This window comes from Taeniopygia guttata, chromosome 6 (genome assembly GCF_048771995.1).
Source record: "Taeniopygia guttata chromosome 6, bTaeGut7.mat, whole genome shotgun sequence".
Classification (NCBI taxonomy): Eukaryota; Metazoa; Chordata; class Aves; order Passeriformes; family Estrildidae; genus Taeniopygia; species Taeniopygia guttata.
Window position 1 is genome coordinate 25,794,238 of NC_133031.1, and position 27,074 is coordinate 25,821,311.

The window sequence follows — 27,074 nt, forward strand, 5'->3', positions numbered from 1 at the left end:
TTGAATTTTCTATCTGAAAAGGCAGAGATGCTTCAATTTCTTAGTCCATCTAGACATTTTGATGAAGTATCTCCAATGGGCACAGCTGATGATTCTGCAAGATTTTAGTGACATTTGGCCTAATATTTTGGGTTTTATTAGTTTCAATTTTTTCAGCCATTTTTAAGAGGTAAATAGGATTTTTTTTTTTCAGGCTGAATCCAAAAGGAATTGGATCAAGCTTTTAGACCTTTCACATTCTGATGATTACTAATAGCTCTCTGTCCTTTCTTTGCCAAATTGCATGTCTAATTATTTTAATCTCACCCACAAAGAGCAGGCTTCCTCATGGAACACTTAATTCTATTTACTCTATGAATTTTGCCCAAATTCTTGTTATTCATTTCACAATATGATTAAAACCTGATTTTTAATTGATAATAAATCTGCTGGTTTCACTGGAGGTCCCTAGCACAGCATAGCTAAGATTTGACTTAGATTTGTTTGTCTAAGTATAGTTTTCCCAGTGCTATGTATAGATGGAATTTAGAAAGAAAATATTTTAATAGTTTCTTCCTTAAAAGCCATTGGTTATACAACAGTCAGGGTGATGGTGGTTTTTATTAAACAGAAGCTTGCTTTCAATGGTTTTGGATTTTGTTGTGTTGAAGTACCAATAGTGTAGAAAAAGGAATGTGTTATAGTGTAGAGATGGTTTCAAATGCATTTTGCAGACAAAATGTAGACAGTGTTCTTCACACGATGTCGTTAAACCAGAGCACATGTAGGAAAGAAAGTGAATCCAGTGGAGTGTTTATTAAATTGTGCTGATGCTTTTCTTTCTGCTAAAATCTAATATTGCAAATATGCTTTTTTTTCTTCTTCTTTTGTGGTACCAAACTTTTGTAATAGACTTGAGCCATGTTTGAATTTTAAGACCTTGTGACTTTTCTCCTGCCTTGTGGTTGAATTGAAAGGTCAATTCTTCTTTGGGGTACAGCAGCTCAGAAATCTTTACAGGCACTTTCAAAGTCCTCCATGAGGGAGATTTGGAAGCTTTCCCACAAGCTGAAGATCTACCTTTACCATGGAAAGCTTTACATTTCAGTGCACATCTATTTGCACTGGTTATTCAAGTTCAAAGCAAGTTCACTGGAAATGGTGTCTGAATGCCTCATCTCTGGACTCTTGCAGTTGGTGTAAAATGATGAAACTCGAGGTGGGAGCAAAGTTCAGGAATGAAACTGAGGTTTCTGTATTATTCACATTGGCAATATGGAGATGGTCATGCTCATTCACTTGAGGAATATGTAAGTTATTGCATTAAGATATTGTGGAAATGGAAACTGTTTTATTATTAGTATAAATATCATAGGAATCTTAAAGGACCAAGCTTATCTGCACCTGTATTTTTTTCTATATGAAGTTAAATGTGGACTTATCAAAAGCATTTGTTGTACACAGTCCCCAGAGCCTCACCTCTGTATCCAAACCTCAGGCTGGATGCATGAAAACCCTATTTTTCAGATATTGTCTGCAAGCATTCAATGCTGTCACACTGTGTTGATTGACAGTTTTCAAAGGACAGCCTCTGCTTCTTGTAATGTCTGTCAGCAGTAAAAACTTTTTGCATGTTTAATGTTCAGTGTTTATTGCTCAAGTGTTTGGTTGGTTGGGTGTTCACATGCAAGATCAGAAGTTTCTAGGGAAGGTGCTGCTGAGAAAATTAATCTCTCAGGGACAAAGTAAAATGGATTTTAAGAAGGAAGATGTTTCAGAAGATAGATGTAGGAAAATTTAGTCTGTTTTGATTAGGTCGTCAATGCTGCATACTTAAGCTGAAGATCAACTCTCATTAAGTTTAATTGGACATCTGTATTGGGTAGGTGTCTTTGAAAATTTTTCCCTTTATACATTCCTCTTTTTGCACAGGCAATATTACCCACAGAAATTCATCTGGCTTTCAAATTGTAAAGCCTTTTTTTTTTTTTTTTTCAGTAAGGGAGAAGTTAGATGAATATTTCATTTATGGGATGAAGTAGAAATTTCTCCTGTTCAGCTGCTAATAGTATTTGTATAAAAAAGTTTTCCATGGAGAGAAGAGCTGGGGCATAACTAGCTTTGGATGACACGTGTCAAGGGAAGAGCTTGGTGCTGTGCTTTGGGAGCTGGGCTGGCGGGGCTTTATGGTGGCTGGCACATGATGGGGGGCACTTGTCAGTTGTCCCCTGGCTGAGTGGATGGGGGAAGGTTGGTGCCATGTGGGAACTGTTGGGATGTGGTGACTGGTTGCCTTTGTTGCTTTTCTCCAGTCCACAGACCCTGCAGAGAGCATCTTGAGAAAGCCCTACCTGGCAGTGTGCCTCTTTTGCTTCTGCATCTGGAAACAATTTCTTTTTTTTTTTTTGGACCAAGTGTAAGCTGACATCAAAGATGTTTTCACTTCTCTCAAAGGTTATTATTTTAAAGGGCAAATAATGCCCAGAGCAGGATTTTACTGTTCCCTCTGTATTTTTTTCCTGGTGACAAGTTGATTACTTTTCCTGCTGTTTTATTTTCCTGGTTTTGCTTTTCCCTGAACTTCCAACTGCCATGAAAACTCCCAAGTGGTTTTTGCCCAAATGACTGCAGGTGAGCTTTTAAATGTGAATTGCTCGGTAGATAAATGAGGATCAGTTGCTATATTTAATTATGCACTCTTCTGTGACGTGTCTCCAGCAAGCATTCATCTTATGGATAGTAATTATTCTGAGCATGCCCATCTGAGCAAGATTATGCTTTGGTAATTGGTTTTGAATCCTATATCCATTTTATTTTAAACAGCACTCACTTTAATCCTTTCTATCAATGTTTGGGGATTGAAAATGAGGTGAGCTTGTGGAAGGAGCGAGGGAAGGATTTCCTTTTTTTTTCTGTTAGGATGCTGCCAAGCTGACATGTTAGAAGTGGAGGTTGGTGGTGGTTGACGATGACAAACAGGCTGCTGGCTTGTTTGTGCTCACACTGATACTCTGCACAATGAGGATGCCAGGCAGCTTGTGCAGACCTTCCTGCTGTGGCAGGTCCTGGACCTGCAGTGAAAGTGTGAGACACTTCTGTCTGGGGATGCAGGGCCACACTGATGATACCACTGTTCATCACCTGCAGTGGAAGTGTGATGCTTTCTCTTTGTGGCTTATGTATAGACCAATGTCCTGGAAACTTCAGGCAGCAGATGGTCAAATAGGTCTTTTTTTTTTGCTTTTGAAATGGAAGTTATGATTCTTCAGTTGAGTACTTGTATCAGACAGATCTGAATGTAACCTAGGGATGTGGTTGTTTTGTGGCTTTTTTTTCTTTTTCTATGCTTAATTGGTCTTGCTGGTTACACTGGCTATTTTGTTTATGAAAATAAGCTCAGAGAATGCTTTCTGCAAAGATGAACTGGATATCCCCATGCTCATCTCTTAATCTCTCTTCAGTGGGAAACTAAAGCAGAGGAGATGACATGATGCTTTCATTATCCTATTGCATGTTTCCAGCCAGAGGTAATAACTCTTAATACAGAGGAAAAAGAAAAAAGGAGGAAATGCTCATGGCTGTGCTTATGGCTGCTGACAAAAGCACATGTGGAAGATCTTTGTATTGCCCTGATGTTTTAATAGATCCCCTCAAACTCAGCATGGTGTAGCACTTTGCCATGGATTGTCTCAAATATTTCTGGTGCCTCTAGACACCTCTCTTTGAAAGCCTGTCTGGTAACCTGCTTATTCTTCCCCACTCAGCACAATCCATCTGCAGAGCTGTGTGGAAAGACAGGGAGCAGAGAGTTTTTCATTTTCCCAAACTCCCTGCCCTCTGACCCGTGCATCATTTATGTGGCACTAGACTTGCAGAGTTCTTGTACCAGGGAAACATGGCATCCTCTGGTAGGTCATTCACAAAGGCCATTGTGTTTACACAGCACAGCCTATAAACACAGCTCTTGGGAGAAACTGAAATCTCTGTTCAAAGGCTGGTTGCTAAAATCCTCTCTGCATGAAAAAAACAGTCTGGTATACCAGAATAACCCCTTAATTCTCTGGAGGCAGAGGAGCTGCTTGCTGAGTATCCACACCCACAATTTACTACTTCCCTTTGCACTCTGCTCATGTCTGCTATCAATGACTAGGATGTGTTTAGTCCAAGACAGGTGTACCCTGAACTTGTTTTGTCAAACCAGACAGATTCAAGTGACCAGTTTGAGTTCCCTAGTTCTACTTGGGGTTTTAGGAAATGGCAGCTGTCACATGATATTACAGATGAGTGTTAAGGTGATGTTAATTTTGAGTGGCATGATGCATCTAGCTCTTGGTGGGAAAAATAGCATTCATTGTGACAGTAAGCTTTGCCATCCATGAAAGGATATTCTTACAAGGATTGATATTCCATTTGAAGGAAGGAATTTATAATTGTTTTTCCTCATGCATAAGCAACAACACTATCCTACAAAGGGAGTGAAAAGGGAGATTAAAAATTCATGTTCTCTGCTCAGGAGAGACAAAATAGATACATACTTGAGAACGTGGGTTTAGCTGTCTGTCCACTGTAAGAAATGATGTCAGGAAACCAAACTTTCACCCTGGGATTCTTTGTGACTTGGCAAAAGTTGGATGCTCTTAGGGAGTTATTTCTCACTGAGGTCTGCCCTCCATCTAACTTAAAAAACAAAGAAAGAACATCCTTCCATCCTTTTTATTATTGTTCTTTGGGGTCAAAACAAACTCCACAAGACAGAAGATGATTTTGGCATGTTGCTAATAGGCAGGGGGGTAACTGTCTCATGTAAGTTTATCTCCACTGAAGGCTGAACACTTCATGAATGTAGATGCTAGGATTAGGAATAATTATTAACATCCTGGGGAGGTAAGGATGGGCAAACCAGCAGGCACTGCCTTGTCAAACCAGCATGTCATCAGCACTAGAGCCAGACAATCTTTCATTTTTATTATATTTGTGACATCTCTAATTTCCTTGGCATAATGCACTTAATCCATAATTATAAAATATGAAACTAGTCCCTGGCTTTGCTCTGTTCTCGTAACATGAGAGTGATTCTGTGTTTTTATTAATTTAACTTTCTATAAGCTAACAGATTGCCATAAAAACCCACAGAATTTCTCAACCAGTACAGCTAATAGCTGTATTTCAAAAAAAGTCCCATGGTACATGTTGAACAATAACTACTACTTCTGTGCCACTTGCAGTTTTTAATTGAATTTCTATCCCATGGATATGATGTCAGAGCCATTCATCTGCTCCAATAAGTCTTCTGATATTAAACAAGTTCTTCCAAGTTATTATTGTAATACAAATACTGCTCGAAGGTTGATTTGCATTGCATATACACTGGTCTGGGGAAGGTAATGCAGTGCAGAAAATCTTAGCTTGTATACACACAAAGCAATTATTTTTGCTGAAATTATCGTATTGTACTTTTCCACTTCTTTTCATGTTGGAATGATAAGACCTGCTCCTTCTGTCCTGCTTAGAGTGAGACACGGACATTGGAAAAAAAATTAACAGCTCTCAGTCTGGAGCAAATCACTCCTTGTTTCTGGGATGGTGCTCTTGCTTAGAGGCTCTGACTCTTGGAGCTGACTGCACTGGCATGAACTTGGGCCAGTCTGTCATGTGGTGGCGTCTGAACAGCTCCAGAATAATAAACTTTGACACTGCTGAAACTGTGCTTTTGGGTTCAGTGAGTGGAACTGAGGGGATCCATGTGTAGACTTTGCTGTCACCTTAACTCTGCCTTTTTCTTTAATTTTCTAACCTTCTTCAAAAAGTGAACTAAATCACTGTGTTTTGTGGAAAGAAAAAAATTTAAACTCCAATTTCCCTCTGTCAGGTTCAGAGACTTCTTATGTCTGACAGTGTACTTATGATACTGAAGCACTGCAGTCTATGACTAATGACTCGTTTTTGGGCTCTGCTTACTGAATGGTGCATTTGGCTGATGGCATAGAGTAAACAAAAGCAGGGTGAGGTTTTTACCAAATTGGGGAGAGGGTCTGCATCACTAGACTGTTCAGGAGGGAAGGCCTGAACTGTGTTTGCTGGCCAGCAGTAAGAAAAAGCAGAGGGAATGTCTTCATTGCTGAAATAAAAATGAAACACTGTCTGGCAAAGCTGTTGATTGGATTTTTCTCAGGGGTTGCAACAAGAAGTGCAACCATGCCATACCAAGTATTAAGTACATAGAAATCCCAATGTGCAAAATTAATGGCAAATTTCCAGTATGATTTTCCTTCTCCTCTGTTTCCTATTGATCAGAATACTAAAATCTATTTGGGAATTAATGATTCAGTCACTTGAGGAGTCATAGTGACTCCAAATATCTGAGCTTTGGAGTTGCTACCTCCCAGCTGAAGTTCAGCCTGACAGCTGTAATCCTGTCACCCTCTCTGCTCAGGTCTGAAGAACATGCTTGGATGAGTGTAGGAGATTCACTCAAATAACTGGCCTGTTCTTGGTTTGATGTGCCAATACATGATGGTTGTCAGTGCCTGCCCTTCAGCATCTTCACAAGAAACTGCTCCTCTGCAGATTAGTGGTATGAGGCAGGTCTGTGTGAGGTGCAGGTTGTGTCAAGACCTCCAGGCTGTCCATATGTGAAAAGACATTGCTCAGCTCACCAGCCAGAGGTTTCAACTAGTAGGCATTCAGTTTTTAATTTTTTTAAAGCATCTTGGAGAATAAATTCTCTTAATTGTTTGCCTATTGTGATGATAAGGTCTTACCTGCACTGTGGCACAGGGACCAAAGGACATCTGGGTACTGCTGAATGGGCATCACTGGAATCTGTTTCATGCATGAAGAAGAATCTGCCTGAGGGTATCCTGGTGTCCAAAGGTGTAAGCCTGGCTGTAAGGACAGCATTTGCTGTATTTATTTACATCCTGCTCTCTGGATCCATCATCATTCTGGATGTTCATGGGACAGCCCTAGGTTTAGTACTCCCTTGTCTGGATTCAAGCTGTTTTCAGTTCCCACTGAGCTGTCCAGGAGGCATTTCAAAGCATGCAGCAAAATCCCATTTAGAGCCTGTCTGGAAACCTTGGTGTGAAAAACCCTGCCTCTTTATCTTCCTTGTAAGGTTGCAACTATGATATTAGCTTGTGACAGCAATTATTGATGGTGTCATTAAGGATGAGATAGAATTCCTGGAAATGCATTTAATATTTTCTCCTTTTTTGCTGCAGGGACACTGATAAGTGGTGACAAAATGAGATGTAGAAAAATAAAGAGACAGAGAGAAGGTGGGGGTTAAAGAAACCCATGTTTATTGTTTACCCTCATCCATGAGGAAGGGAAAATAATTAATGAAAAACTTTGTGTACTAGAGCTATTAAATTGCAATCTTTGCAAAATAATGACTTCTAGCAAAACCCCATTATTATTTATTTTCTCAATTTTCAGCATCAGTTGTGTAAAGTATGGACAAAGAAATAACCCCTTTAGAGAGCATTCCCAATGTGCTGTTACAGTTGGCTTGAAAAGACAGTTTCTATTTCACCACACTGCTTTGATTATTACACATTGTTTTGAAGCTTGGCAGCTGTGTAATAGTACATGATGCATATGTACACGGTGTTGTATCTCTTTCAGTAATCACTGCACTTAAAGCTCAGTATGAACTTTATTGATCCATGATTGTAGCTCGTTAACACAGACCTATTCTCTTGCATCTGTGTCAAGGACAAATAAATATTTATGTCTAAAACAGACTCTGGGGAAAGGTTTTCTTGTCTGCATGGACTGTGATTAATATGGGCACACACTAGCGGGGTTAAAGAGGTATTGGGAGAGGGAGGGATGGAGTGAAATGAACTGGGGCAAACTTAGTTAAGATTAGCAGATTTCCTGTGGTGGGAGATCCTCTCACCAGTTTCTATTTTCAACTGCCTAAGTGATGCAGGTTCACTGTGGTGCTCATTTAAAAGTGGATGATGCAGGATGTTCTGAGGAACATGCTGTACTGTATTGAGGCTTGCAGTTTTCGATGGGATGAATAGTTGCTTTTGGACGTATAATAGCTGAGGGCCTGATGTTAGAACATGAGCAATCTGCAGCATACTCATGGCAGTGGTGTGAATCCAGCAGGTTTCAAGATGCCCTCACATGGACCCCTTGAAGGGACAAAGGTGGGGAAAGAAAATTCATCTGTTCTGAGCCACTGGCCACTCTTCACTGTGATTCTTTGGAATAAACTGCAGAGATGAACCACTTTTCCTGCATGTTCTTATGCTCAGGGTGTCCATGCACTGCTCACTGACCTATCATGACTAAATGCTTATGCTAGAAATCATGGCCACATGTGAATCTCCCTCTTTTGTATCCATATTTTATTCTCTCCACTGTCCCACAAGTCAAACCTGCAGAGGTGTGCACAGACAAGTCTGCAGAACTGCCTCTGCACCAGGTGGTTGATCAGGCCCCTGTTTACTGCAGGGGGTTTATTACCAGAGCATTCCTGTTCAGCCTGCAGGAAGATTCATTTCCAGAATGTTAAAGCTGATGTTAAAACAAACCACGTGCCTTCTGGTAAGACAGCTAAAAGGGATAAGGAAATGGCCAATGATGAGTTGCCACTATTTCCTAATTAATCACAGGCTATTGCAATTTGCCTGCTAAAACACGGGCAACCCTTTTATACTGACATTTTCCGTGGGGATCTTAATGGTACCTTCCAGGAGTGTAATATCATGCTTCATTTTGTCATTGGCTTTTGAAGTACCAGGTTGAGTAGAATGAAGAAAAAAAAGCCATTCCTTTCCTGGTCTAAATAACATCACTGGAAGAATTTAAGTGCCACTGCTTTAAAACCTTCCAAGGGCTCTAATCCTGCTGGGTTAGAGCACAATTAAAGATATGCTTTACAATTTATTGAATTTGGGTCTAATTTTTTGGTTTTTTAGGTGTAGATCCATGGACAGTGCTGTCAGTAACAAGAACAACAGTTGGTTGATCACTAGGCTGATACCCTGAGTTATACTGGAACCCAGGTTCAAGTGGAAATCATGGCTAAAGGCCCAAAATATAGAGTCATAGACTTGAATGCTTGGATAGACAGCTACATGGATGGACTCTGAGCTCTGTCATGACACAGGGCACCGGACCTCACACAGCCCAATCCATCTGCCATGGACAGGAAAGTGTGGATCTCAGTTTACAGTTTGAAATGTCTTCCTCTGTGTGAACCTTTGGGAGCTGCCATACTCCAACCTTGGTGGTTGGAACAGCAACAAAATGTGCTCTCCTGTGTAAAAAACACATAGGAAGCCTGTGGCAAAGTAGGAACCCTGCAGGTCTCCCGAAATACCTTCCAATGCCTTTGGTACAGCAGAATTATTTATTCAGTGAACCTTGGAGACTGCAGGTTGATTGTTTGTGTTTGAGCCTTTCTGTTGTTTAATCCAAAGGCATAAAGTAAATCCATGGTGTGTTTAGGAAAAGGATTGGATCATGGACAGCTTTCTCCTTTCATTTGCATTGATAACATGCAGGGTACTTAGCCCTTCATAAAATTCATTTAGACAAAAGTCAAACCTTTATGAATAAAAATGTTCTTAGCACACTACTTAGGAGTAAGGGCATAGGGATATTTATCATTGTCTTTGGGTTCTAAACAAAAGTATTCCTCCTCCAACACCTAGAAGAAATATCTGCAATGTAGTACTGGAGCCAATTCTCAGTTTGAAGAATTTTAAGTTGGATCTTTCTCACTTTTTCTTGAGTCAGCCTATCAAACTGGAGAGGTGACTGGTCTCTTCCTTTTCTGTCCTTGTGTCTCAGCCTCAGATACTTTCCCTCAACAGTTTGAAGGGAATGTGCATTTTCTTGTGCTCTGTTTACTATCCTTTTGTTAAAAAGATAATCACTCAGCTATCACCTGGGGGACTTGCTGATGCTGATTGACTTTTCAAGCTGCTCCCACTTTATTGATCTTCTGTCTGAAAAGATTCCAACAGGTTTATTCTCCCAAAGGCAAAGCGTTTTGTGTTAGATGAGCTTCTGTGGGCTGAGTGCAAAAGATGACAGGAAAAGGAGGCTTTTCTGGGATGAAGTTATGCCTGTGTGGTGGTTTGAAAGATATTAGGCAGTGATGATCTTAGGGCATTGGTAGAGTGGGAGTGATCAGCTGTGTGCTGTCTGAGCTGCCCACAACTGGCAAACATTTGGTGGGGACCCCTGCCCTGTGGTTTACAGGAATTTATTAAACTTGGTGATAAACTGTAAGCTCGCCTTTTTGGAGAGTCTGTATTGATGCAAGCTTAGACCCCGGTGTTTGCATTTTGAAAACATGGTAACTGGAGTAAAGGCTGTCAATCCTCATGCTCAGGGAATGAATAAAACTCACACTCAACCAGTGCTGCTGTGAGATACTTACCTGCAGTGCAGCACTGGATTTAGTAGAGGTGTAATGCAGCTGCTGATCTGACTATTGCACAAACCAAGAAACTGGGTGACAGCTGTCTTTCACTTTTGCCCTCATATCCCTGTCCCTATATTTCTCATCTAAAATTCTTCACTCTGAGGAACAAGGAGAGAATATAATGTCATATAATTGGCTGGATGAGAATGACCAGAGTAATTTGGGAGCATTCAGAGCAACCCTAACTTCTTGCCCGGGGAGCCAGTTGTATAACCAGGTCACCCTGCAAAGCAAGTGGTGCAGCCTAGAGAAGAGCACTGTCAGCTGTATAATGTGGCCTGGAAGCTCCTTCTGTCTAGTGAATTATGATGTCTCTGCTATGCAATGCTCAAAAATGTTATTCCAAAAGGCTGGGAGGGTTTGCAGACCCTGTCATGGATATTTCAATGGTAATTGGAATTGATAAGCTTTGAAAAATTCAGGAATGTGCTGATTTTATATATTAATTTCTTATACTTAAAGACAACTTGTGCTGAAGTCTGTTCTGGTGGGACTATGAAAACCACAAAATACCTATTGAGAGCAATATTAGCCTGAGACTATGGCTCCAGATTCTCTTTTCTTCTTTAGAAAACTAAATTTGTGCTATTGCTTTGTCTTGTATATGCAAGTTTAAACTTCGAAGATTCTCAGAAATGCAAAATTCTCACAAATGTAAAATTCTGAAATGCTTGCAAAATGGATTACATCATCTTGTTGATGTTGTTATGAGTCTTTATGTTTATAGGTATACACAGATATAATGGGTCCTGACCTTTATTGTGTAAATTTGTGTAAATCTGCCAATATTACTCATTCAATTGTGTGTAATAGGGCCATATTGATTTTAACTAATTGGAGATATGGTTCTGTCCCATTAGTTCTGGAAAAGTAGCACATAGAGGCTCTCAGTCATGCTGTGACTGGAGGTAAAGATGTGTTCCTAAGTCTAGAAGGTTCTTTCATTGCCAGTCCCCAACTGTGTCAGGTGGCTGTATCTCACGAGTCTCAGATTTTTTATTTTTGGGAACAGTAAGAGTCAGTTTTTCCCCAGGAAGCTCAGTTAATGTGAAACTGAGTGCTGAGGAGCCTTGCCTCAGGTCAGACAGGATTCTGTGGTATTTATGTTCAGATTGTGTGGGTGTGCTGCTGGGGACAGTAGCCTTTGTGGGTCACAAGTAGGGGTAGGCATAAGGCTTGTGGGAGAGGGGTCAGCTGAGGTAGGGACTGGAAGGAGCTGCAGGCTGACTGTAAAAGTTGGTTTGGGAATTGTCTGCAATTTTTAATATCTGCGTCTAAGGAACTGGACTAAACTATCTTTATCACTGTCCTCTTTTTTAATTACATCAGTTTTGCAAAGATTTGCTGATGGTTTGAAAAAATTACCATGCCTTGTGTTATTTTAGAGATGACTCAGGTTCATCTAAATGTCCCCACAGTACTGCCTACCACTGATGCCAAAACTGGCAGACAGTGTCAGAAGCAAGTTGTGGGTAAATCACATTCCCAGGGGGCATGAGTTGACACGTGTGTGCATCCCCAAAGGAGAAACTGAGATTTGAGTCACCCATCCCCCTCTTTTAGAAGGGTATGGCGAGCTCCTCTCAGGGTAGTTTGTATAACCCAGAGTGTGCTTATTCTGGGTGGTTGGAAGGAATTTGTCATCCACATCTACCACATAAATATAGAGTTGAGTGATGGGGCAGTTGCATAGTCTCCCCTTGACATTTTGTTCAGGACACATTTAAGAGAAGCTCCAGTTTAAATATGCACAGAATAGTGTAGATGTTAAATGGAACTTCTAGAACTGCTTCACAAAATCCTACATTCAAAGCACTCCCTTTTGCTATAAAATAATGCAAATTAAAATGATTAGCTACTTCAGAGAAACGTTAGAGAAGCATTTTTAGCTATATTAATAAAAGTAGAAAAGAGCCTGGGAAGGGCCTTGTTTCTAATTAATTGTCTAATTAATATCTGATTAATTAATGAGGCTTTGTCATCAAAGCTGTCTTTTATCTTTGAGGCTATTAAAGTGTCCTCTAGACCAAATTTCTTGAATATGTGTTGATAAGGCCATCTTTGCTGAGTCAGTCTAGTGCTTGGAATCAAATCAATATGCTGCCTTATCAGGGATGCATAAAACACCTCTCTGGAAAATTAGAATACATCAGAATCAAGAACATGATAAATATGTCAGATCTTTTAGACAGTACAAATGGAAAATGAGTAAGGATGAAGTGCAGTTCTTCAGAGTTTTAAAGAAGTAATGTTTTTACATAGACTTTACAGTAATGAAATGACCAGAGCAGGGAAAGTAGACGCCCTTGGAAAGTCAGATTCTCTAAGCACCAGGTTGCCCCTGATTCAAGGTGGCTGAACTCTGTCTTGGGTTGTGTCTGCAGGGTTGTGTCTGCATCTCATCTGATGAGATTCTGTGAGGTACCATTTCTACCAGCAGGCATCAGCTGTCCTGGCCACAGAAGGATTGCCAGTTCATCAGTGGTGTAAGGGGACCAGCATCAATGAAGGGAAGGGCTTATCCCAGCTTTTGAGGAGAAGCCATTTCACATTTTACCAGGTCTCTGTTTCTTTATGCTGCCAGCGACTGTTGGGAAATCCATATCATACTTCTCTGCTTATCTCTGCTCTCTTCATTTTGTAATGCGATAAATTGTGTAAGTCACAGTGGAGTCCTGATACCATTTAGCACCTGCTTCTAGCAGTAATTCTCATGCAGATCCAGAATAATAACATTTAAAATGTAGAGCACTAGAACATTATAATAAATCATGAACTTGTGATCTCAGTCAGGATGGCTGAGGTCCTTCCCTGTCATCTGTACTGCCAGCTCAGTGCACGCAATTTTCTAACACATTTATGGTGAGATACATTTTGCTTTGTGCCAGTTGTGTTGTTCTGGTCTCTTTTTACGCTGCAGGGTGGAAGACACCTTAAGAGGGCAATATAACCTCATCTATTTTAGGATGAATAAAGCATCCTTTTAGTTTACAGTTTTTGTCTATAGGTACAAAAAAAAAAAAAAAAAAAAAAAAAAAAAAAAAAAAAAAAGTGGGCAGGCTTGTGAACTAGAGCTACCTAGTTAGTAGGTGGCTAAATTTAAGATGAAATAAATGGCCATGGTACAGAGAAGATGGAATCTTACAAATGGAGGAGTAGAGTTATTTCAGTTTCACAGTAGGAGGCACCAACCTTTGTTGCTTTTGTGCCTGCTTAATGTGGGCTATTCAGCAGCAGAGTGTAAAACAAAGCTGAGTAACCACTACACCTGCAGCCTGCTTGCTCTGATCACATTCCCAGGTTCTCTGAAAGGATTCTTTGCCTACAGGCTTTTGCAGTACAGGCTCTAGCCTACCATCAGGTTTAGAATCCATTAGTTTAGCTGGGTTTATTTCTGCTTCAGAGCAGAGTTTGCCATTCTTTGGTAGAAGCAAAATATTGAGACAGCTTCAGAGCTGCCTTTAGCCAAATCTCTGTACCACAGTGGCTGAGGTATAGTGCCTCTAAATGTCCCAGAGCAGGGAATGCCACTCTGGTGCTCAATGTGGATTTTTTGGTTGATCTGGTGACTCCTAGTTCTGCTTTGCCAAGCATCCCTTACTTTTTCTGCCATTCTACCCATTTCCTGCAATCCCCTTGCCCTCCTCTCAAAAGAGGATCTTGCTTCTTCAAGTGGGTCTACAGAATATTTTAGATCTGAAACTACTCCTACTGTTCTACAGAAATGGTGCAACTGAAGGTAAGGGTGTAGAGAAGAGCAGGGACTGGGGAAGGACACCCTGTTTTCAGATGGTGAATGTTATTTAGGTACCCTGTGTCATGATCTGGGTGGTCAGTGATTGCTGGGGATTCCTAAAGCATCGCTTCCTACAGGACAGGTGCAAGCACCCTGCAAATACATGGCTTTCGAGTTAGTCCCCACCATCCCTGTAGGGTTAACACACAAAAACTGCATCTCCATAGACTGTTCATGCCCATCTGTGAATCATCTCCACCATGAAATGACTAGTGTGAACAGCCCTCCTGCCCTGTGTGATGGTGATCACAATACTGATGGGCAATCAGCCAGTAGAAATGTGACTGGTGTTTGCAGCTCCTGTGTTTTATTGGCCATAAATCCAGAGGTGGAATATTCTGTATCCTTTTGTTAAACCTCAGAGACATCCAGTGTCCTCCCAAAGGCTCATATCGAATAAACAAAAGAGGACACAGTTCCTGTAAAAAAATAAAGAGAATAATCTGAAAAAAAAGGAGAAAAACAAAAGAGGAAGGCAGTGTTCCTACTTATCTCTTCTCACCTTCATTTTGACCTGTGAATCACAATGCCTACTTCATCATGGCAACTCATTTTTCCTTGCCGGTCTCCACGCTATGTTGTAGATAGAAATTTATCAACAAAGGTCATCTTCAAGTCTTTGGGATGTTTGGTGATGGGAATTACCATTAATCAAGAAAGAAAGAGGGTGGAGGGAGGGTGCTGAGATCATAATAGTAAATGAGGTGGATACTCTGCTGTTTAGATGACATGCAAACTAAAAGTTAAAAAAAGGATTTTTTTCAAGAGACATTACACAGCTATAATCTGCTTGAACTTCTTTTTCCCCAGTGGGATCTCTGGTTTTAGATACTTTTCAAACTTTATGGAACTGAAAGCCCACTAGAAGTGGTGGGTCATGGTTCCAGAAGCATTGAGAATGTAAAACCTTGTTTATGATGGCAAAAAGTGGTTTTATTTAGATTGTGTTAAATACTCTGGGTCAATGCTAATATACTTGGATAGTTGGGTTTTTAATACAGGAAGGTCTTCATGTTAAAGATTGGTCCCTGAGGCATCCATGACAAAAGATGTAATTGGACTAGTAAAACTAGTCACAGAATGATCAGAGGCATGAATAGCTTGTGAAGGAGTGGCTGAATAAACAGGGAGTCTTGAGACTGGGAAATAAAAAATCTGTGGAGAATATGACAACGATCATTGAAATCACAAATGGCAGTATGGGGCTCCATGGTTTTGTACTTGTTAAGTGGTAGCAGTTAAAAGAAAAGGGAGAAAAGGGAGCCTCTCTCCATGCAGCACAGAGCTGTGATGTTTGCTACCATGTGATGGAGAACTTGCCAGAAACTTCCCTGGGGGATTAGACAGATTTATGGAACTAAAAGCCCACTGACAGCTCTTGCATGCAAAGATATCATCTTCAATTTAGGAAGTCTGTGATATTGCTGTAGGCTGGGACATTACAGCAGGAAGCAGCACCACGTGCTTGTTTGATTTCTCTTCACTTCCCCACATTTTCACTGTGGTCCTTAGTTTCCTTTAGTAGGATGGAGACAAAGGGAAGCAGCTCTTTCTGCTTGCAGTTGTAAAATATTCTGATTTTACATTTATTGCAGTCACTAAACTCATGGTTGGATAAAAACAAGCTCTCAGCAAATGTTTTGCTCTTTTAACTGCCTGATTCAGACTGCACACACTGGAACTTCCTTGGTTAGTGAGTAGATTTAGCTCCACAGGGCTTCTGTGGATATTCTGGATACTTCTGTTGTAAAATGTTCACATCCAGACTTATGTCAGCTCCAGACAGGGAAGGACTAAGAATTAGATTTTGTTTGCTACCTCCGCTGATGTAATTTTTGATGCTAATAAGATAACAGTACCTGTGGTGTCCTGGCTGTGGGGTTAAAATGTCCTTTGCCATAATCTAGTTAAATGTTTTTGGTTTGTTTATTTTTCCAGTTTTGGTGTTTTTTTTTTTTTTGGTCTGTTGTTTTTTGTTTTGTTTGGGCTTTTTTATTTGTGGGGTGTTTTGTTTGTTTGTGATTTTGTTGTTTTCTATTGTTTTGTTTTGAATTTTATTTTATTTTGTCAGCAAAAGTCTCTGTGTGTGAGACCAGATCAACCACACAGCCTTGCAGTGGTAATAGTGGATCTTTCTGGGCACTGCCTCGCTGGACTCTGACTCAGAAGGGGTCTTTTCTCTGTATGTCACAGCTTCAGAAGGGCCTTTATCTCAGGGAGGGGAGGAAGAGGAAGGGAAAGAAGGAGACATGTTTCACAAGTGATGGAAAACTGGCTGCCTGAGTTCCTGTGTTGTGCAGTTGAGTTCTTCGCAGTCTATTAATATATGAGCTGTGTTTGAATGTTTTCCTGCAGCTGGATGTCCAGAGAGATGTGTCTCCTCTCATGTTTCATGGGATTTATTTTTATGCAGCAGCTCTTCTCAGAGCTCTCATAATTGCTCTCCTTTTGCTGGCTCTTGATTTTTATGAAACTTGTAGAAACTTTGTTCGTCTTGGGTTTTTGTTTTTCTGCCAAACTGGGAGAAAATTGGCCAATGAGTAAAAGCAAGAGGTTGTTTGGGGGTATGGAGAGACAAGCATGCTGCAGGCAGACAGTGAGGATTCACTGCACCATCAGAAGTGAAGCAAATATTAACCTGGCACATTCCTGTTGCTCTCTGAAGTGCACAGAGAGTTGGGATATTCTTCTGCTTATGGAAGCAGAGCTGTGCCTCCACACAGTTTTCAGTGTGGGGCTGCAGGTATGTGTAGTGGGACTCTGGGCAGGAGATGAATGCATCAGCTTTAGAAAAAGCTTAGAAAATGGCTGAAAATCTAAAATCAAAAGCATAATGGCTGATTCTCCACGCAGAGGGAGAATCACAGCACAGAGGAGAAACCCTCTGACAGGAGGGCTGGTGAAAGAGGTTGACTTTTTCATCCCAGTCATTCAGTATCAGCATTTGCAGCTCTTTTTCTCCCGAGAGACTGATACATGTTTTATAGCTGAATAGCTGAGACTTCAAACAAACAACCTGCCTTTCCCTGTGTGACAGAGCCCTGGCATGGAAAGTGTCACAGAGGAGGAGAGCTCCAAAAGCCATTCACATGGCATCGTTTCTGCCCCTCCACACCTTTACTTCATATCTCTGTGACTGAGCAAGACTTACCACAATATGAAGTCTGCTGGTTCAGGCCAGTTTGTTGGATTCACAGAGAAGCTCAGGCTCAGATTCAGAGGAACAAGATGGATTTTGTTAACTTGTGGTGCTCTGACTTATGACCAGGTTTTTACAGAGAAGCTTCTTTGCCTGGGTGTATCCCTTGCACCTTGCTCTGCCAGACTGGGGGAGGTTGCAGTGGTGGTTTAAACACATCATAACCTGTCATAGGAGGGCAATGGAATCAAGCAGATGGTTTTTCCCCCGCACTGTTTAAAACAGAATATAATTATGGGAGAATTTGCAGTATCCCAATAAAGCACTTTACAAACCTTGCTTTTCCAAATGGAATATGCAGAATTTGCTGAGGAGCAAAAGTCTGATGCAGCCTACACCTGCAAGGTCATCATCAGAAACAGGGCCAAACCCATATTATTATAGAAATGTGGGACAAAACACATGGACTGAGTTTGTACAGGATTGTTATATCTGACCAGAGTCCATTCTATATCACTGAATCAATTAGGTTGGAACAGACCTTTGGCATCGTCGAGTCCAACCTTTGACCCAACACCACCTTGCCAACTACGCCCTGACACAGAGAGCCATGTCCAGTGTCTTTTAGAGCACCTCCAGGGATGCTGACTCCAACATCCCCCTACGTAGTCTGTTCCAATGTATAATCAGCCTTTCTGTGAAGAAATTCCGCCTGATGTCCAGCCTGAACTTCCCATGACACAGCATGAGGCCATGTCCTCTTGTCCTGTCACCTGGGAGAAGAGGCTGACTTCCAGTTCGCTACACCCTCCTTTCAGGTAGCTGCAGAGGTCACCCCTGATTCTCCTTTTCTCCAGGCTGAATAACCCCAGCTCCCTCAGCCACTCCTCCCAGGGCTTGTGTTCCAGACCATTACCTATGCAAACTTTCAGTTTCTTCATCTCTAGAATAGAGATAGTATTTCTCAGTATGGGTTTTGGGACTTTGTTAGTTTGAAAGGATTAGCACAAGACAAAAGCTTTAGATTTTTTGGCCAGAAAAAGTGCCATGGAAATACAGTATATTATTCTGATATCCTTTGAGATGTTTCTCTGAAGCCAGTGGCGACTGTCAGGATAATAAATAAAGCCTCAGAGAAGCTAAGGAAATAATGATCCTACTTCCTTTCTAGCTATTCTTTGAAAGGGCAAATGCAATGAGTGAAAATGGTTTAATGAGAAAGAGTCATTAGGGCACCCAGCCTGCATCTTTAGAAGTGTGAAAGCATTTTGGGAGATCTTAAAATTACTCAGAGAACAAATGCAAAGTAGCTCTGTCAGAATATTAAACTGTTATTTGTATTCTCTTTCAAGGCTGATTGAAACCAGTGATCTCTTTCACTGCCTGGTGGCTGGTACATGTGTAGTCACAAAAGTGGCTTGTTCATAGCTGCAGTGCTGTTGGAAGGGTAGGATCAAGGAAGTACCTCTGCTTGCCCTCTCTCTGTTATCCTCTGCTTAGAGCTTGCTGTTACCTGAGGATTCCTGACCTGGTGAATTTGAATTTATAGGAGGCCTTGTGTACTGCAATTAATTGTCCTGGATTATTCAGTTGCATTAATAAAGCTGCTTCAGTTTTGAGATTGGCTGGAGAGGGAAGGCTGCTATTATTTCTTTGTTTGTTTGTTTGATATTGATACCTAGTGAGACAAGAGCTTCAGATTCTTTGGGTGGGAAAATTCTATGAAAATACAGTACATTGTTGTCATATTCTTTGGGGTGCCTGTGTGAAGGCCAGCGGGGGATGCTACTATGCATTAGTACACAGGAGTGGTAAGTGCAAATGGAGCTAGTATTAGCTCTATTTTTGTATTAAAGTGTTAACCAAAACACAAAGAAGTTGTTTGAGACTTGAAGCACCTTGACTGGTGACTGTTCAAAGGAGAAGGTCTGGTTCAAGACATTTAAGGAAAGAAGGACTTTACAAAGTATTTAGGAATTGTCCTTAAAAATGCACTGAAGGAAATGTGTTCGAGCCACATCAGTAACAAAGCAAGCTTTTGACTTCATGATTCCAACTACTTGGAAGCCTGAAACCAGGTGGCTGGTTCTGGTCACTCTTGTGTCACCTTGGTGTCACTCTGGCCTCCACTAGCAGCAAGGAAAGCAGCAGAGCTGGGTGCAGGCTCTGGCATTGCTCAGTTTCTCCAGCCACTGCTCATTGTGGTGCCAGAAGTGGCTTGGGCCATTTCACAGAAAAGGAGCAGAGGATTGGTCTCAAGCAGAACCATAAAGCTGCAAATTCTAGAGGCTTGTTGAACTTATGAAAACAAATTACTGGAGCTCAGCACTGGGAAAAGCACAGAATTGCTGCATGTTCTCTGATCATCTGTCCAGTAAAAAGCATGAATAGAGAGGAGGGCAGGGGCCATGGATTCTCATCCTAATGAAGTTGTAGGTATGTCCAGGTAGGCTTTGTATGAGGACCTTTCCTTGTTCATCTGCTGAGGGTTGTGTTTGCTCTGTCCCTGTGACAGAAGCTGAGCTGGGTTGGGAGCCAGGCTCTCCCCACTGGGGTGGGGGGGCTTTTCTGGCAGGGTCTGGCACCCCTCCCTCCTAAAGTCACCTGGTGCTGAGCACTCTTCAGATGTGAGATCCTGTAGCTGTTGGGTTGTTCTGGTAGGAAAAAGTCTTGTTTGTTAGGAAAACAAAGTATGAAAACAGTAGAGAAACAAGCAGGGCAGTGAGGTGTCAAACATGCCCACAAATGAGGAGGAGGACACTACAGAAAACCCTCTGTGACGAAGCAGCCCTTTTTCCCAGTCACGAATGGGTAATACCACCCCCAGATCATCTGCTCCTCTGGGTGGGATTTGCTGGTGTAGGGGCCTGAATCTGTCCCTGTTACTCAGAAAAAATAAATGCCTGGCACAAAGTAGGATGCGGGTGACTGAGGACTCAAGATGCCAGTTTAGGCACATTTTTATCTAGACATGAGTTCAGCTGTTACAATTCTGAGCCGCATTTGGATCCCTATCTTTAAGTCAAAAATCAACCTACCTAAATAAAACTGTTATTGTTGGGTTTAATTTGGATTCTTATGTTGGATTTGTCTGAAAAGAGAATTTGTACTAAGGGTGCTGCTGATGTCAGAGTCCTCTTTTGTGTAGATACAATTTGCAATCCCACACTGGCACATGAGGGCAGAGCCTACCCCCAAAGTCCACCTGCATGGGAGCACCACAGCTACCCAGACGTGCATGATCAATGAATGCAGAGACAGACACTGCCCCTAAGGACTCAAGTTTTCTTCTCTTTTCTGCTGGCCACCCTTAATGAAACATAAAATCTTATGTTTTAAGCATAATGATGCTCAAACTGTAACTTGGAGCATCTGTTCACACAGTCATTCCCTTCCCCTAAGCTCTAATAACCACATAAACTCTTTTTGTCTCCTCTTTTCTCCAGGTCAACAGACTATGGCACTACCTATGAAAAGCTAAATGACAAAGTCGGCCTGAAGACTGTGCTGAGCTACCTATATGTCAGTCCCACTAACAAGAGGAAGGTAAGGGAGAGCCATTGCACTGGTAGCTATAGAAACAAAGTGACAGCATTCTGAGAGGAATTATGATCCTAAAGTGAAATCTGTTGGCAGCTCACAAGAGCTTGAATTTGCTAAGTTGCACTGGTGCAATTCTGTGGAATCCCATAGAACTGATCCTGCTTTACTTGTGATGGTGATGAAGGACTTAATTCCCTTCTGAATTTTCTGGAGAAGTAAAAAGGTTGCTTTTATTTGCTTCTGACTGTTGCAACTTTAAAGAACTCACTCAAATATTTCTGGGTTTCTTGCTTACGCTGGCTTTGGCTATTACACATCTCCTTATTATTAGAAATACTGAGTAAAAAGCATTTATTTCTGCATTTGACTCTTTCCCCCCACATTTGGAGGTAAAGATGTAAATGACATTTTCTTTGGTTGCATCATGTAAGGGGGCTGAAAGCTGAATATGCCTGTGAGAGTGGGTGGAAGACCTACAATTTGATTTGGTTGTGTAGGAGAAAAGATGAGGTCACTGCTTTCCAACCCCCTGCTCACTCTTCCCACGTGATGCAATTAGGGCTGCAGCTGGCTCACACAAGCACAGCCCAGGAACTGCTACTCAGTGCCTTTTTACTTTAAAATTATTGCCTGTGTTGATTCAGGGGAGCTAGTGGGACAAAGATGCTTTCAGCTACCCACAGAAATCAGCGTGGGACGGCTGCAGCACGAAGATAATTGCTGACAGTGAAGTTGTGCCTGGCCACTGTAGAGGCCCAGTGCAACATATTTGGCTTCATCACTTCCAAACTGGCCATATCTTGTCTCCATCAAAAGATTTCCAAACTAGTAACTTGCTACTTGTACTGTTCTTATTATGACTGTTGTGCTTGCTATCACTGGTTACTCTACAGATGTTTTGGGACTGATGTTTATTCCAGCGTATGCAACCATAAGGCAGATGTAGCTCTGGTTACTAAGTGTGTTTGGATGCACAGAGAAGAGGAAGAATGCAGTGGCCAGAGTTTGGCTTATATTTTTCCTGATGCAGGAGCTGAACTATTGGGACAACTACCTTGACCTCCCCCATTGCCCCCTTTCTGAGCAAAACAGGTTAAGATGTTTTGTAGTGAGTTTTCCTTCACTAATATAGTCTTCACACCCATCCTATATCTAATATGGGGGGCACTGAAGAGTTAATTATTCTTCATTCTGTTTCCAAAGCAACTCTGCCCACCCAAAACCACAGGCAATATGCTCAGTTACAAATCCTACGTCACTGGTGTAAAGACTCCCTCACAAATCAGAGTACAAGGATATATTATTATCTACTAGCAATTTCTCAGGCTACTGAGCTTTACAGATTAGCAGTCTTTTTTTTTTTTTTTTTTTTTTTTAATTAAAACCACCTACATTTCATCATATAGTGGCATATAGGCCTATCTTTACCTGCTGTTTAATTATTTGAGATTAGAAATTTAAAAGAAATCTTTTGTTTTCTGTCTCAAGGAAATGATTTTTGGACCTATCTGTGCCCTTCTCATCCCTTCTGAAAAATCTTATGAAATGTAGAGACAAACTGTAAGGAAAGCTGACAGGAAACCAGCTTCAGTGCTGGCTGCTGTGGGAACAACTTGCTTCCATTCTTTCTACCTCTGCTAAATATATGAGCACTGTTACTGTGCATGCTTAAACAGCTGGTCTGTCTGAACTTTGCTTTGTTAACCATCAAAGCAATTCCAGACATTCATCTAGCACTCGAGAAATGTCCAAACAAGGTGTCACTGGACCAGAACATCTGAAATTTGTCAAATTCAGGTTTAGGTTTATTGTCCACTCACTCATCTTACAGATTCTTGAGGTTATGTACTGTAAAAAATGCACTAGGGTTGTAGTCTTCTCCCAGTCTCGCTGGGTGAATATTATTCCTGTGGCATGGGGAGCAAGCAGAATGATTTGGCTGAGCTCCTGAGGACAGCTGCCAATAGTGAATCACAAAGCAATGGGTGGATCCCAGCAGAAAAAGCCCTTGTGGAAGTGCTGCCTGTTGGACACGATGCAGGGATCTCCTGAGCTGCGGAAGAGCTCTTTGCTCTTTGCTTGAGCAGTGAGTGGGGAGGGAGGGACCAGCAGTGTCTCACACCTGAGCTGTGCAGACCTCTCCAGGCAAGGTGTTTTCTCCTGACACTCACTCCCAGGCACTGATTGGAGCCTGGTGTCCATTTCTGATGGGTTTGCACATTGCTGCTGGCCCTGTCTACTCATTAGTGCTTAGAGGATTAGCGCTTACTTGGAGGAGGAGAAAAGCTTTCCATACATTCATTCCTAATTGATTTACTAGTGAGAAGGATAATTACTTCTCAGCTACCCTGCAGAACTACAGTGGGAATTACCTGTCAGATTTCTTTGAAGACCCAAAATGCCTATTTTCAGCTGTTAAATAGGAATTGTGTTCAGCCAAATGCTAGTTATATAAACATCATTTACCTGAATTGTGGCATAACCCTGGGCTCAATTATGAGGCACGGGAATTTAAAAGCTGGCATCTTGCTTTCTTCTTTTAAAATAAAAGCCTTTTGTTTCTGATTTTTTTTTTTTTAACTTTGGTGGGAATATTTTAATTTTTTGGCAACCTGTGCTTTATTTCTTGGAGGTCAGATTTAGCCTGTAGCTGTTTCTGGCTTTTACATGTTGCTGCTGGGTGATATCCACCCCACCCTCCTCATGCACAGAGTTAACCAAGGCACAGAGCAAAAACTGAGCTGAATGGGCTTTGGCTGTGGTGCAGATCTGGGTCCCAGAGCTCCTGCCTGCTCCAGGTGCTCCCCAGCCTGTTGATGGCTGCTCTTGGAGCTGAGATGGGGTGTGTCCATTTCCTAGAAATCAGAGAAGGTAGTGGGAAAATGCACTTTTCCCTTGTGTAGTTTGACATTTGCAGCTATATTAAATCAATATAACAGCACGCACATACCAAAGGAAGCTACTGGGAATTCTTTTTCGCAGCTGTGATACCTGAGAGGTATCATTCCTCATGGTCAGGGGGCCACCTTGGTGATCTGAGACCGCCTTGGTGCCGACAGGGGAACTGCCACACATTCTGTATCCCGCTGTGGATCTGCAGGCTCTGGCTGCATGGCAGCCAAAACATTCCCTGCTGTGAGCCAGGACCACTTCATCTTCCCATGGAGCTGTCACACTGCCAGTTCCCTTCCCCGAGGAACTAACAAGTTCAGGGTTTCACAAGGCTTTGCAAGTGTATGGAAAGCCTCTGCTGCTGGGAGTTCAGGCTGCCAGCCTTGGATCTGCTCTCCTGCAGGTGGCTGGGCTGTTTCTCCTCTCACTTGCACAATAGGCACTTGTGTTTGCACCAGGAAAACCTGCACTGAGCTCTCCTTACTGCTGTGAAACTCCAGGTGATCTCTGCCCTTAGTTGTCAGACAGCTCTGAAGTCCTGGGGAATGGCTTTTTTGAGCTCTGTTTTGGGCTCTGGTGAGAAGCCAAGTGCCTGCAGTGTTGACACTTCCAAACCCATGAAGATGCTCCAGTAGGCAGAGTGTATTCCAAGGCACATCTTCCCCCTCAGTGCATCTGCCCAGCCGGTTGCTGGCCTGAGGGAAAGGCCACACGTGAAGCATCTGCTTCATCCAGTTGCCAAAGAGGTTGGAACAAGCAGGCACCTTGTGGTAAACTTCAGACTGGAGAAATTTTCATATTTGTTTAGCAGCACCCCTTCCTTAAGGATAAATGGGATTTAACAGCAGATGTTTGAGTGCTCTGAAAAGCTGAAATTAACAAAATGCTTAGCTTTGGCTTTTCTACCCTGTAGCCTGTTGTCTGTCTTTGGGGATATGCAAAAAGCTGCTTACTCCCTGCTGGGCAGAGATCTCAGTTCCCTGCTGACCTTTAATTTAAAGCTGTGTTTTGGGCGTTAGTTACATTTTACTAGAGGCAGATTTTCACAGTGGTCTGGGAATTAAAAGTGTTTATTTCTTCCAAAAGACTAAGGGAAAAATCTATTTTAATGGGAACATTTCTCTTGACTTTTTAAATTTCCAGTTTCTTTTTATCCCAATTCTCTTCTTTCTTTATGGTTGCTGAAAAAATTCTGTTAGGAAGTGGAATAATTTCAACAAGAAGTTAAGCTTGTGATTCTTTGCTTAACTGGCTTCACTTCAAAATGTCACTGCTTGGAGGTGAAGTGCTCTGATTCTGTATTTTCTAGCATGAGTTGGTCTGCTGGGTAAGATCCCCTATTGTGAGAACATTTGCTTTATTCTTGGTTGTCAATAACAGGGCTCATTTTACAATTGATGCCTCACAGAGGGATGTAAAGCCCTTCCAAAAGGGTGCAGAAAGAAGATGGGAATTGAAGTCCCACATATCTGAAGCACTGCTCCTTTCAGCACAGAGATGCCACTTTGAATCTCAAGGAATTGTTGAACCGTAGATTTTAGGTATTACTTTTTCCTGTGAAATGCTCTGTAAAGAGTGATTTTTCTTGGTGAAGTTGTTGTTTAGTTGAAAATCCAGTTCTCACTAAGAGACTTTTATCTCTACCCTTGGGAATACTACGGTGGAGGTGGAGATGATGGAGTTAAAAAGAATGCAAAAAAATGAGAGGAAAAAGGAAGAGAATAACAACTCTGACAAACCAACCCCATTTTCCTGTATAGAGTATTGCTCAGATAAGATGTGGATAAACTGGAGGCCCTGATTGCGTTTATGATCTGAGGTGACAGTTCTGATGTCTTAGAAATACCTTGCTTTGCAATTCAGTTGGCTCCAGTTGTTTTTAACTTTTCCCCTGAGCTATTACAATCATTGTTGCAGGTGATGACTTGAAGAATTAAAAGGTCTGTAGCCTTTTCTGCTGACTGTCTGAACAGAAGCATCACCCAGGTGCAGTGAATGAAATGAGGACTCCCCCCATTTTTTTTCTTATAGCAGAATTGAAGCATTTTAGGTTTTATTTAAAGGTAGACCTCTCAGCTAAGCTATTTGAACAGTAGTTGCAAACAAAATAAAGCAGAAATAGTTACGGTGCTCAGTTAAAGAGCTTTGGGAAAATGGTTTTTCAGAGTAGTTTCTTAGTTGTCACAGAATCAAAATGGAGGGGCAGTACAAATCACTGAAGCTGTAAAAAACCAAAGTCATGCTGCACCTCTCATACCTCACCAAGCCTCTGAACTTGGCCCATCAGAAGAAATGTTCAGAGGTATTTAGAGAGTAAGAATTTCTGAAAGATAAATCTAATTAGATTTGTTTGTGTCTGAGCAGTTTCTTGGGAGAGAAGTGCAGCAACTGTTTATGAGCTGGCAGAGAGCAATATTGTGTTGTGTTGCTGTTCATTTTAATGAAGGAAGAAATTAATTGTCTGTAGTACTGTAATTGCAGAGGAATGCATCTACCTGACTAGCTAGAATATTGGGAGTGACACCAAAATGAGCACAAGTCACTTTGACCTCACCTTTATTTCTTCTTGCTTACTTGGAGAGTGACTGAGAGCAAAACTTGTCCTGGCCTTCTGTATCTCCAAGGGGAATTCATCAGCTGTGACTGGAGCCTCAGGGCAGAACCATGATTCAAACTTATTTTGGTTTTGCCTTCATTTCTTAGTTCACATGCTCCCAAAGGGAATTCTATAGCATTTTGTTTTCTCCTTACTCCTCAAATGTGGGATAGGTTGATGAGGCAGAGATTCCAGCACGTACCTGAGCCTTGCTAGCCCAGCCTGAACTGAGCTGCCGTGCTTAGCCGCAGCTCCCATTAATCATCTTCTGCTTTTTCCTTAGACTGCATCCCAAGCTATTGGTGAGGAACTGAGCTCTGGAATATCCTAAAGCCATTTGGGCTTTAGGAAGATGGAAGGTTTCCTTGGACCCTTTTTCCTCATTGTGCTGACACCGTGATCAAGGGGCTGTGCTGCACACTGGTGATGTGCTCAGTTGATGTGATCTCGAGAGTGTATTTACAGCTGAAGGGCAGTGGGGCTGAGTTAGAGCCATAGGGCAGGAGTGATGGAACAAGCTCTCTTCACTGTCTTATCCCTAATCTTTCCCTTCAGCCTAATGGAATATAGTCACTAAATAGCTTTTGGTTTTGCAGCTGCCATTTACAGGCACTAAATTACCTGACCTGCAAATGGTGCTGTAAAATTCTCTGTGTGCACTCCTTCTCTGGAC

The 27,074-nt window shown here is 41.7% G+C and overlaps 1 protein-coding gene across 2 annotated transcripts in view; it reads left to right on the top strand.

Moving 5' to 3' along the window:
• The window catches only part of SORCS3 (sortilin related VPS10 domain containing receptor 3), a 268,866-nt gene that overhangs the window by 107,215 nt on the left and 134,577 nt on the right, over positions 1-27,074 (top strand). For both annotated transcript variants that reach the window (XM_030276367.4, XM_072931239.1), the window contains exon 3: positions 20,817-20,916. In XM_030276367.4, the coding sequence (XP_030132227.4) occupies positions 20,817-20,916 (100 nt within the window). The remainder of the gene's footprint in view (positions 1-20,816; positions 20,917-27,074) is intronic.